The 19,158-nt window shown below is 45.0% G+C and overlaps 1 protein-coding gene across 5 annotated transcripts in view; it reads right to left on the bottom strand.

The window, feature by feature from the left end:
• Positions 1-18,927, bottom strand: part of LOC105836570 (fibrillin-2) — a 46,655-nt gene extending 27,728 nt beyond the window's left edge. For all 5 annotated transcript variants that reach the window (XM_036290383.1, XM_036290385.1, XM_036290384.1 and 2 more), the window contains exons 1-2: positions 17,544-18,927; positions 3,399-3,581 (exon numbers count right to left, since the gene is read on the bottom strand). In XM_036290383.1, the coding sequence (XP_036146276.1) occupies positions 3,399-3,581; positions 17,544-17,589 (229 nt within the window). In that variant the 5' untranslated portion in view covers positions 17,590-18,927. The remainder of the gene's footprint in view (positions 1-3,398; positions 3,582-17,543) is intronic.
• Positions 18,928-19,158: the final 231 nt, after the last annotated feature.

Below are 19,158 nucleotides of genomic sequence, written 5' to 3'. Positions count from 1 at the left end.
TAGAATAATATAATCGCCCGCAAATTGTTAATGCATAATAAACGTAAATATTCGCTTTCATTAGCGCGAAATCATTAGCGCGTTGTACTAGCACAAATAAAATATTCATTTTGCAATTATAATTAAAGGAATTTTAATTAAATTCTCGTCAGTCTCATACACAACCGCCAAATGGACTTTGAATAGAATTTCACTGTGCAAAAATATGTTTCTAGAGGTATTCCGGCGTTATGGCGTTACATTACGGATTAATACAGTGATCCAACGCGGGAACGGATGCATCTTGTGCACCTTTTATCGCGTTATGTATGAGATTGCCATTAGATAATGAATTTTTCACATGTGTTCCCGCATCCAGATAACGCGTACATCGAGTGCTCACGTAAATCCGCCGTAAGATTAGTTTCCTGCAAAAATCTGCACTTCCGCTTAATCCAGAGATGAAAAAAGATAACTATTTCTCGCGGTAATTATTTTCAACTTGTTCGCGTTAATCGGGAGTTACGATGACGAGCCAGATTTTTTGCTTTCCGATCCTTTTTGTGTAATTCCAGCGTCTCGCGTTCTTTCGATTTATCTCTCGCTATATTTTCGAGTAACAAGAAAGTAAGAAGAAATGTCATCTTTCGATCAAAACGGCTTTTCGTACTTGCTATTATATTCTTCAGTTCTGTAAATTGCGTGTCGATATGATTGTCGGACTGAAAATTGTCAAGCTAAAAATAATATTCCAAATATTGATTATCAACATAACAATGCTACAAGCACCTTAAAAACCCATGAAAATTTTATTGCGAAAAATGTCACCTCAGAATTCTAAAGAGCTCTCTCTATTTTTAATTCAATTTCGCAGTTATATATTTTTGTCAGTCTAACAAAATTATTTTACAACCTGTAATTAATTAAATTTCTAGACACTTCGACTAAACCGTTCTTTTCGTGTATATACGTGCAATAATAAGTTTAACGTTAAATCGATATGCAAAGAGCACAAGAAATAAAAGAGGTTTATTTTTTTTCTAACGGACACTTCCGAACAATTTACAGACACAACGTGCACCTATTAATTGAATAAGCACGAGCTGACGCACGCAAGCTCCTCTCTCGTCAAGCACACTCCGGGCTTATCCCGACCGAAGTCGCAGTCCCAGAAGGGCAGGAGGATGGTGGTGAACGCGTACGTATGTACATATGTCCGCAACACCGGTTCGAGCGGGTGTATGACTCGGCGGCTTATCTCCACGGGAGGAGGCGAATGCGAGCTATGCCGTGTCGGCGAATCTCGTGCCGCCCGACGGAACGAGGCGCGTTCCTGGAAGCACCGAAACGCCACGCCACGAATTTTCCCCCGTTCGGGGGAATTCCGTCCCCGTCGTTTTTGGTCCGGAGAGGCCGAGAGAGGAAACGGATGCTGCGGCGGCAGCGTCCGAGGGGAGGCCGGATAAACGTACGCGATCAGCGTCGCGCGATTTATAAGTAACGTGATTTATAAGCGTTTGTTAAATATTGGTTTCGATATCGCGCGTCGATATCTCTCTTGTCGGTTTAACGACACAGAGAGAGAGAGAAAGAGAGAGAGAGAGAGAGAGAGAGAGAGAGAGAGAGAGAGAGAGAGAGAGATGTATGCGTAAATATATGTGAAAGGAGATAAAATCAATTATCTGATAATACGAATGATAAACCGGCGCGGTGGAGCATGCAGTTACAAGCTGAAATAAATAATCCGTTCGCTGCTTTCATCTCCGTTTCTCTCTCTTTTTTCCTTTCGTTTCTTTTTTTAATTAAAAAAGTTCTACGCCGATTTCGAGAGGGTGCGCAAAGACACCCTATATATTCGCAGTCTCGGGAGCAACGCCAACCCTCCCGGCTTAAGATATGCCGATAACTTGAGCATCGGTGAAAATTGAATCCCACGGTAAAGTCGTGTTTCCACAAATCATAGAAATGGGCGTCTTGGGTGAATTGTTCCTCGAAACTTTCGGGACTCTTTCTGACATATCTCTACCCCCCTCGCCTTCCTTCCGCGCCCGTCCCTTTTACAAAACTGCAATTTTACATATAATTCCAGATTAAATTAACGGAATAAAATATCTAATCGATACAAATAGCGTTTCCTTTCACACAGGCGTGACCTTTTTTTATTTTCCCCTGTAAAGTAATTATACATCTCATAAATTTTATAATTGTTTAAAAAAAGAACAAAAAATAGCGCTTTTCAGTGATAGATACATTGAAATGAGATTTATCTCTGAAATCGTTCGTTGCGAATGTCGCAATCGGAACGAGTGCAATGAAAAGAAGCGGGAGTTTAATCTCGTCGTATCCAGCGATCTCCGTCTGTCGATCATGAGCTCGGTGGCCGATTGAGTAAGCAAAACCGCGCGACTCGCGTTACGGTATTAAGGGCGGAGAGTTTGACGGAACGCGGGCTCCCTTTATTTCGACAGCACGGTGTCTCGCGGTAAACGGATTTGTCCGTCAGTCTATTGAACACGCGCGCGTCGAGGCTTCAGCCCCGAGCCGGGCACGAGGAGTTAAGCTCCCTTTCATGTGGATAATTGACTTACGTCGATCAAATTAGTATAATGCCGCATAGCTATGGACATACCGGAGACCGCCGCGCGTTATACGCGCGTGATATGCGCGAATCGTTAATCCAACTCGGATTCCAATTCGAAAGGTAATTGAAAACAATTTCCTTAATGCGGACGTGTCCGGAATAGACGCGCGATTTGCAAATAGTGTTAATTAAGTCATCCGGTACAAATAATTGAATTGTTCTAAACAATATAAGTGGAAAATTACTGGCGAAATTGCACGAAATAAAATGCAATTTCCGAATAATACGGGCTGATTTACCGCAATAATTGGACGCGGTGTACAAATCCTCGGGTCAACGAATGAATAATCATCGAGGCGACGATTAGTCGCCGCTGTTATAGCTGAAGAAGGCGATAAATACGTTCCACGAACAAACGAACGTCAATTGAGCCAGAGATTCATGGAGATTGATGTAACGAGATTCCGTGATAATTCGCAATCTTTGACCTTAAATTTTATCTACGATATCAGACATATAATTATAGACGATAAAAATATATTACGTGAATTATTTGATTACATTTAAACACATTCGTAACGTACATTATAACTTTGTCTAAGCACTAATAAAATATTATTAACATTCCTCTCTGATCTGTTTAGTTCAGATCTATTTCTTATTTTTTATTTGACCGTAAATACACATGCATTCAACGCGTATATTTTTCCCCTTCAAAAAGAAAGTTCCTCGGATCATTGATGTATCGTAAATTCAAAATTAATCTTGACGAGAATGAATCCTCATTGCGATGATCTCGCGCCGGGACGCGATCTATAAAGTAGAGATAACAGCTTACGAAGGACGCATTTCGGGACGGAATGGTCCCAGCCGTCGGCAGTGCAAGTCGCTATCTTGTGACCCTTGAGTTTACGGCCAGGTTCGCAGGAGTAGACAATCTGCAGAGTACCGTCCTGAAGGACCCTCTCCCTGACGGTTCCCCACTGCGGCGGCCGCACTTCAGAACAATCGCCGAGGATCCCTGAAAGCGTAGGAAAATACGAACTTTACGGCCGTATCGCAAATGCATAAGCTGTAATAAACGTGAAAAGCCACGACGGCACGCTGAATTGGCACTTGGACGGAAATTCAGCATGCCATTAAACTACCCCACAATAGAATAGACAATATTTAATCGGATCAAACGCACGTCAAATTTTATATGTCATACGTACTATACAGGCAGATAAATATGTACGCATATATTAATATTTACATGTAATTACGCATCCCGGTGTTAGCCGTTATACAGAACGTAACTCGATCATTCAGAATATCTCTATTGCTTTCCATAATGTTAAAAAAAAAAGAAACCAAAAGGATTTAACGTTTATTTCACGAGCTTTGGAGATCATCAGCGTTTTCATTTAGAAAAATTTAATTATATGAGAATATCACATGTATTTATTATGTTTAAAGTCACCATACGTATATGTCGAATTTGTTTTTCTCTTCCACAAGCTGCATTACTACGGTAATGAAAATGTGCCGTCGCATTTTTAAAAAATGCTGACGGCCTCCAAACGATCGAGTTACAGGAGATATTATGTTCATCATAATATTTTTTTCCTCCGTATTTACATTAAACATTGCACATGCGATTACGGCACAAAAATTCTTTATTTATTCTTTCACGTACACCCTCCCGCGCATTCCATCAGTATCGCACGATAACGTGCCGCACAATGAGTACACCGTACCGTTCCTGACAATGCACGTTGCACTTGCGGGACGGCGTAAGTCCCGCTCGCGCGGGAAAAAGAGGAAAGAGACGCGTGTGTCAGGCGCACGGGGGATGGGATCTCGCGGTCGCGCGGCGTGTGACGCGGGATTAAAATTGAATAATTCCACGGGCGATATAATATACGGCCACGTCGTGACGCGTCCAGCGCGGTGCGCTCTCCGCAAAAATTTCACCGCTTGCCGGTCGCACGGCGACGCGATGGCCCGTCAACGAGAGGACGCAACGTGTGGCCGGCAAGCGGTGAAACAAAAATTGTCTCCCTGCATCTCGCGCGCGAACCTAGCGAGAAAATCGCCTCGAATCTCTCGAGAGTTATCTTGACGTCCGATTCCTTCTTTTTGTTTTTTTTTTCTTCTTGCAGGGACCACACAATTTCCGCGTTTTTAATTATGAAAGCGTTTCGGCTTTCGGGAAAATCCCCGTGTGCTGATCGCACAAAGAGTTTTGCGTTTCCGTTCGCCGTTTCCGTTTTTTTTTTTTTTTTTTTTTTTGCAAACGGATGATAAAGAGTCTCGTTTTATCGGCGCTCTCGCGTTCTCGCGGCTTGTTGTTCTCGGCAACAAATTTCTGGCGGAAATTAAAAATACTCGGTAACGCAAAAAGAAAAAAAAAATAGAAGAGCAACAAATATCAGTGGGAACATAAATTTTTACAAGGCTCCCGTTCTCTCTGTAAAATCTCTTGGAATCTCCATTTCGCCGGTCCTTTCACGTCATTCTATCGAGCGGTGTTGAAACGGTCAGTAGTAAAACTTGGGGCAACCTGCGGTTTTTACCTGTCCCTCTCTCTTTCTCTCTTTCAATGCCGTTGCAGAGCGTAATATCGTAAATTGTCGTAAACATACTGCCAGAGCGTACCGCGCGCGTCAAGATTCTAATTTTCTCCCGTATATACACCCGGGTTTCCTTATTAATTTCGCTTCCTAGCGGGGAGCAGCCGCTTTTGATAGCGGCGGCCGGGAGGGGGAGGGGAGGGGGATGAGGCAAATTCTTAATCGGATGACCTGAATCACGATTCAAGCTGAAATTTAAATCAATTGAACTAAATTGTTCGTTTTCATCGCGCTCTTAAGAAGCTTAGGATGCGACTGTAAATCGGACACTTCGTTAAATAAAGAGCGCAAATTCCGTTTCCCGAGGTACGCTGAAGTATTCAGCGCGTAATATTCTCTATCCCCCCCCCCCCTCTCTTCTCCTCCGTCTCCTCATTAAGGACCTCTGCCCTTCCGCCCTGCCCCTCGAAACGCGCGCGCGTTAAGTCGCGCGGGATCACAGAAACTCGCGCCGCCTTTTGCGAGCGAGGGTTACAAAACGCCCGCGTGACCCGGCGGCTCTCCGCGGGATTAAACGAGGAATTAAACGCTTAATTAAAGTAACTCGCGGGGGCCCCAATTCGTGTGTAATTGACTGCCGGCGAGTGAGTCAGTCAGTTTCCCCGTAACGCGCCGCGCCGCGCGTTACGGTGCATGGGAACCGGCCGGGAATATAATTCCACGCGCGATTATTGGATTATGCTCTCCTCCGATTTGCATAGATCGGTAAATCAAAGGTTGCCGGCGCAGCCGCGCGCCGCACGGTCCTTGAATCGAAGACCAATGGTGCGCCTCGCGATCCTTCTCCTCGCGTCGGGTTTCTCTCGAAACGTTTTTGACGCGCGCACACGAACGCGAGGGAATAAAAAGGCGGCGGACGTGATACAAGAGCGCTGCGGCGAACGATGATCCATTGTTCCTGTTCGCGTTCAAATTAACGCGCTTCCCTTTCTCCCTCCCTCCCCCTCTTTCCCCCGTCCTCGTATCGTCAGTCGTAACACACAGCTTCGAACGGTCACGTGCCACGTATCGCAATTTACGTTCCGATTCCTCCTTTCGCTTACCTACGTACGTTTCTCGCTCCTCTTCTTCCTCCCCCTCACCCCGCCACCTTTTTCCTCTTTTCTTTCTTTTTTTCATTCGCATCTATACCCATTGGTCTGCCAGGTATTGATCTCTCACCTCCCGAAACATCCTTCGGAGCTCGCCTTCCTTCGAGCATCAGCTAACTCTCGGCAAGCGCGCCGTATTATATTTATATATGTGCAAGCGACACGCGCGATCAATGATCTCTCTCGGCTCCTCCGGTGTCAACGACTTTGACAGCGCGCGAGGTGGAGGAGAACGAAAAGGGAGGGGGGGGGGGTAGGTTAGTCACGCGCGTCCATTAAGTCGCCGTCACGATCGAAATCGCAGATTCGACGTGTGTCTAACCGTCTTAACGATACGTCCACTTATCGCGCCTATCGCGATCTATCCGCCGCCCATCGGCGCTCCATCCGGCTGCTCGTCATGCTACCCCGAACACAATCGGCGTTGCGGATGTCGAGGGGGTAGGAGGGGGAGGGGAGGAGGGGAGAAAAGAAAACCCATCGAGACGCTCCGGCGTAGATTCAACGCGCCCGATACGATTAAACGGAGAGAGTCGACGGAAAATTTCATATCGCAAACGCGCACATCCTGCTGCGTACTCCCCGGATAGTCGAATAACTGAACGTCCGCCGAAAGGACGGAGGGAGGACACGTCGGGTCTAAAGATAAAGAGCGGAGGAAAAAAAGGCCTCGCATCGGCGATTTTATCTCGCCGACCGCGAAGCGCGTTTGCCACGCACTCTGAAATCTTCTCTCCCGCTGGAGATTGATATCGACGTGAGATCGGACGATCGCACATCCGCGCGGAATTCTAATCGATTCGCTTATTAATTTCACATCTCCTAGCGATATTTCGTGTAAATTGCAACTAATAAATAAGCGCTCGAGCTTCAAACGAAATCGCGCGCGCGCCTCCATGTCATATATCGAGGTACTTGCTTTGAAAAAGTAAAAAAACGAAAATTTACCGTATATTTATTACCATACATTTATTAACCCCCCCCCCCCCCCGTAACCCGCTTAAGAGCCCAATCTGCGGCGTACAGAATGTAATTAATTTTAGTAGCTCGCGCGCGCGTAAAGATTTCACCCCCGTTCCCCGCTACGCGTCGGGAGATATCGCGAAAATAGGGGAGGAAGAAGTTAGAAAAAAAAAGAAGAAAGGGGAAAAAAGGCTATCTCCCGTCTGGGCGTCTAAATTATTCGCGGCTTCCGTAAACAGCGGTCCTCCTTTTTTCTCCTTCCCTCCCCCTCTCCCTTCATGCAGAAGATGGGTATTCTTCGACGACGACGACGACGACGAAGGGAGATATCGGTCACGTCGATTTATTTGCGGCGCGTACTTTCTCGAGCCTCTCTCTCTCTCTCTCTCTCTCTCTTTCTCTCTCTCGTGGACCGGACGAACTGACGTTCCCGGTCCCCGGCAATCTCGCCGCAACAGGAACAACGTTTTCCCATTTGGCAGTCCGAAACCGAAGACAGTGCGCGGCGCTTCCCCTCCCCCTCCTCCCACCCTCCCTTTCGTGAATTTTTCACCCGATAAATCTGTCGTCACCAGGTTCCGCGGGAATAAGTAATGACGTTCGAGAGGCTTCCTCTCTCCTCCCCCCCCCTCCCTCCCATGCTGTCTCGCCGCTTATGTACGCCGGAAACTGCGAGCCCTAAGTTCCGCCCTTAATGCCGATGGATTTTCTATGGCGCTCCTCTGCCGATACCTTCTTAAACTTGGGCAATTATGCAGGAGATGGCTTCGGTAAAGAAACGTCCGCCGGCGCCGCGCCGCGATAAATAGTTTCGCGTCTCCCCCTCCCGTTTCTTTATTCGCATATTTAACGCGACGTTACTTTCGCGAAAGTAACTTTGCGGCAAGCCCGAAGCCTACTTTGAACGATCTATTATTCACGCGTTGAATTCCTCCCCCAGAGAACGGCATCCCGTTCACAATTTCATACGCTTTCGACGTATTTTATTAACCGCTTTGTGATTTTCGAGCGATTTTTGCGAAATTATTATTGCGCAATGTATTTAAAAATCGCAAATGGAATTTTGTGATTTCCGGATGTATCAATTAACTATGATGCAAAGTGAGCTCTTGTATATATAGTCTCGTGCGACCAGTATATTAAACAACTCTCTCACCAATGGATATACTGAAAAAATGTATGATGTTTGCGATTGTAATTGCAAGGTAAAATAATTCCAGTCAGGGATATCATTTTTATATAGTAATTATTTTATAATGTATAACTTATTAATATTAAAATCTCCATTCTGATTGTAGCAATCATATTATAAGTTGTATAGACAAATATTATTATTATAAGAATTTAATATAATTTAAACGAACTGTAATTTATATTGTTAAGTAATTATAAAAATATAATTGGGCAAAAGAAATGATCGTAAATTATAGTGACATTCTAGTTACTGCAACAATTTTTTTCTCTCTCATTGTACCATCTATTAAAAATTCGCTAAACATGTTGAAATTCAGATTTCGGTTTTATTCTGTCGAAGGAGGGAGAGAAGGAGAAATTGTGTAATTTTTCTCCGGCAGTTTCCAAGGAAAAGTTTCCATCACAGGACGTCCGATCCTCGCGACGCCCGTCAGGTCGCGAGATGGATCTCGCTCGAGGGGGCAAGACAGAGAGAGAGAGAGAGAGAGAGAGAGAGAGAGAGAGAGAGAGAGAGAGAGAGAGAGAGAGAGAGAGAAATTGAGAAAGACAGAGAGAGAGAGAGAACGATACAGTTTCTCCGCGCATATCATACGAAAAGAGAGAAAGAAAGAGACAGACTTTTTCCAGAGAAAACGTCGACGACGACGTCTACTCTCTTCCGCGCCAGAAACTGCTTTTAAAGGCGGGCACACGAAGTTTTCCCCGCCGCGAAAGACGACGGCGGGCACTGTGACGCACAGTTCTATCGAATTACTTATCGAGAAGCCGCAGCAGGAAACGCGGGTTCGATTCGCTCGGCTCGGCCGGAGCCTGGCAGCAGATCGAGCCGACCGCGACTCGCGCGGTATCAGGTTCATTATAACGGATATCAGCGACCGCAGCGAGCGCGCGTCTTCCCGCGCGTATAGAGCGAGAACGAAAACGCCTCGGTCTTCCAGACACGTTCCTACGGGGCCGAGAGATATCTGAATCCGACGTCTGGACACCTCGACAATCTCGCTTCCCCTTCGATCGGTTCATCTGTTATGCAGCTCGCGACGCGTTATAATAACCGCCTTCCGACACGCGCCGCCGCGCGATTGCCCTCCTCCCCCTCCCCTTTCCCCCTCGCGCCGAAGAAATTATCCGCCGCGCTGCGAGAGAGGCGATAAACGCTCCCATCATCCGGGATCGTTCCGCCGATCGCGACGGAGAGAGAGGAGAGGCAAATCCATCGCGGCGATGATTACGATGGGGAAGATTCGCGTCTAGGCGATGGCCGATTCGAATTCTCTCCTCCTGAAAGTTTTCAAACAATTTCGTCGAACGTAAAGATTCGAATTGCTTCGAGTATTATCGGAAAGCCGGAACTTCCGGCGTTTCTCGAAAGTCTCGAGTGCCTTTGGAAAATCTACCTTCCCCTCTTCCCCTCCCCCCTCCGCCTCCCTGCGTCGCTGCGTATCCAGGAACGTTCGGGGTACTTGGAAATAAAATTGTCACTCGTGACTGTTAAATGAAGGATTGAAGGCGCTGCAAAAGAGGAGATATAATTTTGTCACGTCGAACACTTCGACGGCTTCCCTGGATTTAACGGTTTAACGTCCGTTCGAGAGATCTCCCAAGAGATTCGCCGCTTGCAGCTGCGCGTCTGATAATTGTCTACCGGAAGCCAGTAAATCGTTATTTAGCTTTTTATTACCGATTCGAAAGACTAAAAAAAGAAAACGCTACCACGAGCTAACACTAAATGTTTACGCAATTCTGGCTGAGGTGTTTGATTTTTCGTAATAATTTCTCTACCGTTTCTTTTTTCCAGGATCCAAGTGAAAGAAAGATCTTATAGACGCTCGTTAGCATCGAAGATATTAAACTGCTAGTCAATTTAATTTGTAATATCACATACATTCCGGACAAGTAACTGTGTTCCAAGACCGACGAATTTCGTCGGCGCGCCGTATACGCCGGTATTGTAAATTTAAACGATTAATCATACACGTTAAGCTCGTAGCGGCGATATTAAATATACATACTTCTGATTTTTAGTTACCGGGCTCTATAGTGAAACCCGCGAGAAGTGAGGAAGCCCGGGCTTGGCTTTCGTTACTCGCGGTGTTCGCGGTGTTCGCGAAACCACCACCACCGCCACCACAGGCAAGGTGAAAATAGGCGCTACTCAAGACCGCGACGTGAAAGCCAGATCGGTTCTGCGATTAATAATCGCTGGAGTAATCGACGATTTTTTAAATCCCCGATTGTGACCTCGACGTAATTCCAAAGCTAATTTCAATTTTCACGCTACGATAACCGCGACAAAATGTAATCGATACCGTCGATGTTACTTATAACGGTATTATCACTTGTTTTTATACATTTATAACGGTAGCAATAACTTTTTACGTACACATATATTACATTTCTGAAGAGACTTCAGGGGAGGGGGAGAAAGCGAGAGAAGAGAGAGAGAGAGAGAGAGAGAGAGAATCGGAACACATTTCCATGATTTAATTATTCAATTGCATTTCACGTAAATACGGAAAATGTCGAAAAATAAATAACAAATGAAATATGTTGCTGTCTGGATAAAATTGCTACTGGATGCGCGTATGCGCATAAAACTTTATCGAACAACAAACTATTGTTGACGGCAATAAATACTCTCACGGTATTGTTAAAAACGTTTTATTGCGCGCGACGAATCGCAAAACACAGAATCCTCAGAAAATCGCGCAACTTCCCTGCGAAATATGGAATTGCGCGACACACGCGCGCGCGGGCGCGCAACTATGAAACCCAAATTTTACTATATGCGATAAATTTAGCGAACGTCGCGTCGACACGGAAATTAATTAATACCGTTTCACATGCCGCCGTTACGGCCATAAATAACGTAAGGCGTTCACGCGCTATTATCAACCGCCGCCAGAGGCGGGTAGGTTCGAATTTCTGATATAAATTGGTGACTCTCTCCCCGCGAACAATGGTGTGTGGCCTAAAGCATTTTCGTGTTCGGCATTTGTGTTCGGGCAACAATGTATAAAAGGGCTTCGGCGAAAATGAAATACGCGTGTACGTCGGAATACCAAAAGTGCACGCATCCATCCGGGTTGTTGGTGCATGCATATGGAAATGCATCTCGCCGTGCTACTCGCACGTGTACTTGCGTATATACTATATGTTATATTCGTATATGCATTACCGCATTGAACGTTCAATTGCAGGTCATGAAATCTGTGCACCGATCAGAAATGCAGATTTAATTATCAAGTACATCGAGAATTTAAGCGAAGTGAAAAAATTGACCCAATTTGGAAGTTCGGATAGCAAGAATTATTGGCGTGTCACTGACTCTTTCAAAATGTTCTGTCAAAAGAGAAGAGTTGTACGTCCTTTAATTTAAATAAATAATATAAATGGTTATCAAAATTTTCTTAAAATCTTTCATTGTTTTTTTAAGTTGACAACTCATCAACTTTCCTCAATTCTTTCAACGATTGAAAACAATTTTAAAAAATAAATTTTATTTTATTAATTTGCGTAAAATGCATAACAATATTTTAATAATAATAAATCTTCGATAAAAATCACAAATAAACTCATAAAAGTTTAATTCTCATGAAAAGTAAAAAATGAAATAGATGCGATATTTTAACACATAACAAAAAGTCCAACATATTAGATTTGCCAATTTTAGAAATTATTTTCACATTATTTTACATTATTTATAAAATTAACAATTTCATAAAATAGTTTCTCATTGAAAGGTATATCGAATTAAAAAGAATTATCATTTTCACATTTGTTTCGAATTTCCTTTTAAATTTAATCTGCTATTTTAAATGTTGTAACTTTAACATTGTATTTTAATTTTGTAATAACCATGTATTAAATATTGTAAACCTAATGTTACATTACTTAAAATAATCAGTCTTAAAATCCTTCCAAAATCTATATTTTAATTTTATTTTTCACATATGTATTTAACTTACGTATGTTTTGGGACAACTCTTCATAATTATCTTTTGAGAATGATTATTGTATTAAAATTTATAACATATTTTATAATAATTACAATCAAAAGAATTTATTTAGCATGGAGGAAATTTTTCCATCAATTTTCGACGCATGTTTCACATGTTTCACAATTTTTTACTATTTTTCACAAAAATAATAATCAGTTTTTAAGAGGACAGAACATTTTTTTCTCATACAGTTCAAAATTTAACATTAAAATGCGGCGTGCGTCATCTCGATACATTTTCCCTAAACAGAGTTGTAAACTTTTAAAACAGATGATACGTTCGCACCATGAAAACACACAAGGCATTAATAAAAAATTAAAAACATAAAAATAAAGATAAGATTGTCTATTCGGTCTGCAATGAATCTTGGCACTAAATAAGAATTTTTCTATAAATTTTTCTGTACATTTCTAGCTCATACGAACTGTAAACCGACACTTGAAAATAAAATTACCAGTTATATATCGTTTAGAAGTATCTAAATTCTACAAAAAGTATCTAAATTCTTCCTTCTCCCTTTTTTCGAAAAACCGTAAATAATTTATTCCGAAAAATAATAACTCAGCCAGGATTCGAAGTTAGAAATTAAAAAATTATTAGAAATCAAGTATTTATTACTAACAGGTTGACACCGGCTCTGTTTGCCGCGTGTAAATGGCCTCCTTAAGAATTTATGCAGCCGCACCGTGCGCGCTTGCATGGTGATCGCTCACCGCCGCGGGGCCGAATCTAATCGTAGACAAAACGGGAGATCGGATTTCGAGAGGGATACTTACCGACGACGACGACGACGTACCGCGGACGTACGTACACGCGTGTGCAATTATCCGCCACAGTTTCCAGCGTGATTTATCGCCCGTACGTTTTCGCCAGAGCAAACAGAAACCGACGTCCGCGCGCGCGCGTGCACGCCCGAGTTACGAAACTCATTTGCATACGTAATGGGCGCGGAATCGCGCGCAAAAATGCGCTACTCCCCCAGGGGGGGGGGGGAGGAGAGGCGCGGGGGAAAATCCGAATAAAAATTTCCCCGAGCTGGATCAATTTGCGGGTATCCGGGTACGCGCAAATTGCTCCGGTCCCGTGCGTTACCGTGCTGTAGTCCCGAATTTCGTTTTATCCGTTCGATCGCGCAACACCGCGTGTTTCCGAACGTTGTCGCGTACGGCCCGTGCGTGTGTTCCAGTGACTCGTAACCCGATTCCGACGGACGGAGAAATAATGGGTAACGAGAAATAAAACGGGCGACGCTGCCGACGTAACGTTGCAATCGGTGATTGAGATAAGCGTTTCGATAATCACTGCCGACTTATTCTGACCGCGTCAATAAGGGAGACGGCCGTGGAGGAAGTCGGGCGAAGTTGGTGGATTCTCCTGCCATCGTCGAGCTATATTAGGAATCGATTGAATCCTTAAATTATTGATACGTTCGTTCCCGCGCTCCCCGCGGAAGATACTTTGGCGACAATTACGGTGCCCGACGAGTTCGAACTTTCCTTTCTTTTTTTTTTTAGACCGCGAACCGGACGTGGTGGTTTCTTAGGGTTTTTTTTATCGCTGAAAGTGAATCTGCGGGTGAATCGATCTGCTCTTATAAAAATGTAATGAAAGTATTGCTGCTGGTGCTTTTAATACTCAAAACAAGTCATAATTAGTGGCCAATCTAATGCCGCCCCGGATTACACTTTTATAAGGGTGTCACGTTGCATTTTCAAGTTACATATTTTAGAAGGTGTCCGAATGTGCAACTTTTTCTCGAAAATGTGACGCGATAAAGCGGCTTCGCCATTAAAAATTTATGAAAATCCGAACCGGTTCCTCCGCCAGTTCTAAAATTCGCGTCGGGCAGTGTTTATTTTTATTTTTCAACTTTCATAACTTAATAAAGGTTAATCCCAGAACTCTCTGTACCCTCCCGATCTGAGTTTAACGTGCCACGGGGAGAACGTCGTTTTTATCTGAATGTTTCATTGCGTTCGTTTCTTTCCTCCCCCGCGGAGGAGATTACAAAACGGTACACTTTAAAAATGAAACTGTCGCAAGAAGCGTCGAATTTTCAAATGGGATCTCGACCTTCCCGGGGTTGTTGCTCGTTTCGAGCGAGATACGGAAAGAGAGAGAAAGAAAGAGCAACGTCTGGGCACAAGCTCGACGCTCCTATAACACATTTCTTCCTCCGTCGCGTGTCGCGCGCGAGGCGAGGATCTCTCCCTCCGCCTTCGATCCCCCGCCCTCCCCCTTGGCCCGATAATCGCGAGTGAAGAGAGCGCTCAAAGAAAACGACGGAGGAAAGGGAGAGAATCACGTCCTACGTACCCACCTCAATGCTCCGGAAGAGCTTGCAACAAGCTCGCTCGCTCGTGTGCAGTCGATGTCGAGCGGTAGAGAAACTGCTATGACAATAGGAAACAGCGAGAGAAACAGAAGAGAAAGGGAGTGAGAGAGAGGGAAGCGGAATTTGGAGAATGGAGTCCGCCCGACTCAGGAGCAGCCGGTCCGCGGTAGAAGCCAATGTACCGTGAGAAAGCGAACCCAGTTGAAACGACAGAAATGCCGATGGTGATTCCATCGGGGCGAAACGACGGCGACGGCGGTCGGGGGGTGGGTCGCGCGGGGGGATGCTGCGGGGGAAAACGTCGATCGGCGCGGGAGTCTATCGCGCGAAAGGGTGAGGACTTGGAGAGCGCACCTGTTTTTCCACCCTCTAATTGCCCGTACTATTGTCCGTTTACGTATTAATAAAAGAATGATGAAAAAGACTCGCGTAATTGAGACGGCGAGGAACGGCGGGATAATTGGCGGCGGGGCCGTAATGACGCGGGAGAGAGCGACGTAGGACGGTATCGCGCAGTAATAAAGCGCGGTTCTTTGACGAATTAAAAGCTAATTTTCTCCCCGGCTGCGCGCGCGCCGAGGCACCAATTGTGTTCCGTCGCTCCGGAGGGAATTGGAGTAGTTCCGCCTCGCGTTTTCCTTCATCCCCGCCGAAAAAGTTGGCGATGACCTTATCTCGACGACGAAATGACGGATCCAATTTCGGTCCGCGCGCGCGCGCGCGCGCGCGCGTGTGTGTTTTTGTGTGTATCTCTCTGTGTGTGTGTGTGTGTGTGTGTGTGTATGCGTGCGTGCGCGCGCGGGAAAATTTATTAAATCCGCGTCCCAGTTCCATTGCGGAGATACGGCGCTCCCGCTGCAGAAGTTGGAGCCTCTCTCGTACGGCGCGCGCTCTCGACCCTCGTCCGCTAATAGCGACAAGTTACTTCTGACCCGTCAGCGGGGACGCAAGACCCTTGCGACGCCTCTATATTTAGACCACCAGAACGGCGAGAAAACACAAAGGAAGGCACACGACGGGAGATGAAGGAGAGAGCGCGAGAGCGCGGCGCGGCGCGGCGCGACGCGACGACGCGAGGAAGGGCGGCGATATCTCGACGCCGACGAAAGAAATCGGATTACGTCCTCCTTCGTGGATATAGTCGCGGCTTCTGGCTCGCAGCTGGCGTAGCTCCTCGCGTGCGGAGGAGAGACGATATCGCAAAAAGCCGCCGTCGTACTCAAAGAACCCCGGCTGCATCCGATGCACCGCCGCCGCCGCCGCCGCCGCTGCGATCGTCCTCTCGACACTCGGCGATAATACGGGGACAAAAAGCCCTCGATCGGAGTCGAGTCTCCTCGCAGCCACGAGTGGAACGCGCTGATTTCCCACCCCCTCCCCCCTTTTCAGTAATTAAACGTCAAGAGCGAGACGCTCGAGACGACGAAAATCTCGCGAATCCTAATTTCGTCGGGAGAGGCTTCCTCCGTGGAGGATCGAACCGAGAGGAAGATATCGATACTTTTTATTACGAAACGAAATGTCGTCGAATTGACCGAGGAATTAATGAGCGAGGGCCGACGTTGTAGAACGTCGAGCGTCGCGAGACCGTGTGCGGTTTTATATTCGCCGCCTCGCGCACGAGGATCGGCGGCTGGTGGTGTAAGGTCGACGCTGTATATTACAGGTCGGACGATACCGCGGCAGGAAAAGGAACAGCGAATTTATGAACGCGAGTTGAACATGACGCAGAAGCGTATTTAACGATTCATGAAACGTTTTTGTTCCTATTTCTGGAGTTTAATTTCTGCAACCCGGGTCCTTCGCGGCCGGTAAAAGGCTCTCGATATGGGAGCGCGTGTACATATACTTCGCGGACAAAGCCCGACCCGTTCGCTTCAATTTACCTACGCCTGCATTATATTTTTTAATTTATACACAATTTTCGCGAGCGTTCCCGTCCAGAAACTTTTTGAGACGGGAAAAAGGGAGAGGAACGTGCGAAAATATATACAAACGTTATTTCACTTCATCGATTAAATTCGCTACTTTTTTAATCGCAGATTCCAGAGTTACCTAAACAGATATTCGTTCCCTTTTTTTTTTTAAATTTCCTTTATTTTCGATGAAAAAGTCGTTTTTCCGCCAAATAACGCTCGTCGCGTTTACACACATTTACTTGTACACTGGTTTGTTCATTTCGATAGTTCCGCTGGTTAAATCGGAAATTGGGTCTTTCGTTTTTATCGTTTCGGTTTATTGATAACAGTCAAATAACAACTAGGGGGTAGCTACAATAATTGAGCTGCATATGAATGCAATTGAGAAATAAAATCATCTTGAATATTCTGAGTTTGCGTAAAATAAATGTTCAGCGAGGAACAGCGCGCGCTTTCAATTATTATTATCGATAAAATGTAAACATTTGAAAGAGAAGAACCACTCCTTGAGCGAGAAAAGGTTTACACTTTTTCTTCAAACACGCGGACATGCAAAACTTGAAAAGTCGATTCTCCTCGGGATATAAAGCTCAACGCTGACTTTTCGCGCGCGCGCGCACGATTGGATCCTGAAGACGCGAGGTTTCTTTTCCCGATAATTTTGAAACTCAACTGAATCTAATAATAATAATAATATAATAATAATAATAATAGTAATAATGCCTCTTCGTGATATAACGGACATGCAATAACGTTCACGATGCTGCGGGAGCGTAGCGCGCGATTGGAACTCGAGGTATTAAGGGGGTTTTCCCCCTCCCCCCTCATCACCAGTTAATAGGCATTTCTGACCTATCTCGCAACTTACCCGGCACCGTCGAGAGGAGTATCAAACAAACCGCCAAGCCGCTCATCTTCGCTGATGGATCTGTTGTCTCGCGCAACGCCAGCCCGCTTCAATCTCGCATCGACGATCCATCAACCTTCCCGCCGTTTCATGCTCTATCAGCCCCGAGGAAAGCGCCCAGGAAGGAAGGAAGGCGGATCCCTCTTTTCGGCCCCTTTCCTGTTTCTGTAGATTACTTCTTACTTGCCCTGTCTCCCTATTGATTCCGTATGAGCCATTAGATAATGCGACGGCAATGCCACCCGGCATTAGAGATAAAAAGGTACTTACAGATTTTTCACGCGCGGTCACAGTTTTGACGGCGTAAATTTGGATGCTTCTTTTTATAGCATCGTAACGGTGAAATGGAGTTGAACGTCCGCTAACGCGCGTGTCTCCAAGGTCTGCCTCCTCAAAGTGAATGAGAGGCGGTTAAAATTTCATTTGCGCGTGAGGTTTCAATTTACGTGTAAATTCTTTCCGTCCGAACTCTCCTAAGGATTCTATTATGTAAAACTCTTCCCGCGTGCCTGCGTTTTCCTATTGCTATAAAGATACGCCTTAGCGCGACAGGAATTGGTAAATTACAAATGGGAGATAGCCCGTCTTCCCTTTTTTTCTTTTTTTTTTACGAAATAACGCGCGGAGAGCGCGATCCTGTACCACTGCACTGCTGGTGTGCCCAACGGGGAAGAAGAGCTTTATCTCGCGTGTCGTCGGGGAAGCGACAGCGCGCGGATGCTGTGACTGACGCCGGGTCCACGCTGCACGCCGCACGCCACACGGGAGGACCAGTTCGAGGACCGAGTTAGACTGAACGGGAAGAGTTCGCGGTTTCTCTCCTCGAGTTCTCTCAGCCCTACCTAAGGTACAAGGCGTATACTGGCTCTATGGTACACGGTGCGTGTGTTGCCACGGCCCGCCCGCCTCCCTGTGCGGCTAACGTTTTCTTCCATCGCTTAGCCGTACCACATGCATAAATATAATACACGCACACGCTCGCGTGACACGGAATGATCAATGCGCGTCGCGTGTATCCGAAAGCGGGATAATAATCAAAGCGAAAATAAAATCATCGGTAGAACGACCGGCCGGGCTTTTGATTCGTTCGGGTTTTATTAGGAGAGGAAATAGGAAAGCGTAATGTTCCATAAAGAGAGCACGGTTCTCAGAGCTTCGTAGATGCGGAAAATTGAAATTGTGCCACCCGACGTATTAGGGGTATTAAGTAAAATTCTTATTTTTTTAGAAAAGATATACCGCCGGAAAACATTAACACAATTCTGTTATTTTTGAAATAAAACTTATATTAAAACTTAACCAATTTATTATATATGCACTGTTATCTAATAATTTTTTATTGTATATTATTTTTTTGTACTATTTGTTTGTATTATTGTAATAATTTATTTAATTGTATTATTGTAATATTGTAATAATTTAAATTATTTTAATAAAAATATGTAATTGAAATTATTTTGCATTATCTCTTTTATATATATATGTATAATTATACACAAATAGTTTAAATGGTAATATGTAATTAGTACAAAATAGATAAATAAAAATAACATATCTTTTACTTGTTTCCCAACGT

Source organism: Monomorium pharaonis, chromosome 7, assembly GCF_013373865.1.
Source record: "Monomorium pharaonis isolate MP-MQ-018 chromosome 7, ASM1337386v2, whole genome shotgun sequence".
Taxonomy (NCBI): domain Eukaryota; kingdom Metazoa; phylum Arthropoda; class Insecta; order Hymenoptera; family Formicidae; genus Monomorium; species Monomorium pharaonis.
The sequence above is the reverse complement of the archived record's forward strand: the minus strand, read 5'-3'. Positions and strand labels throughout refer to the sequence as shown.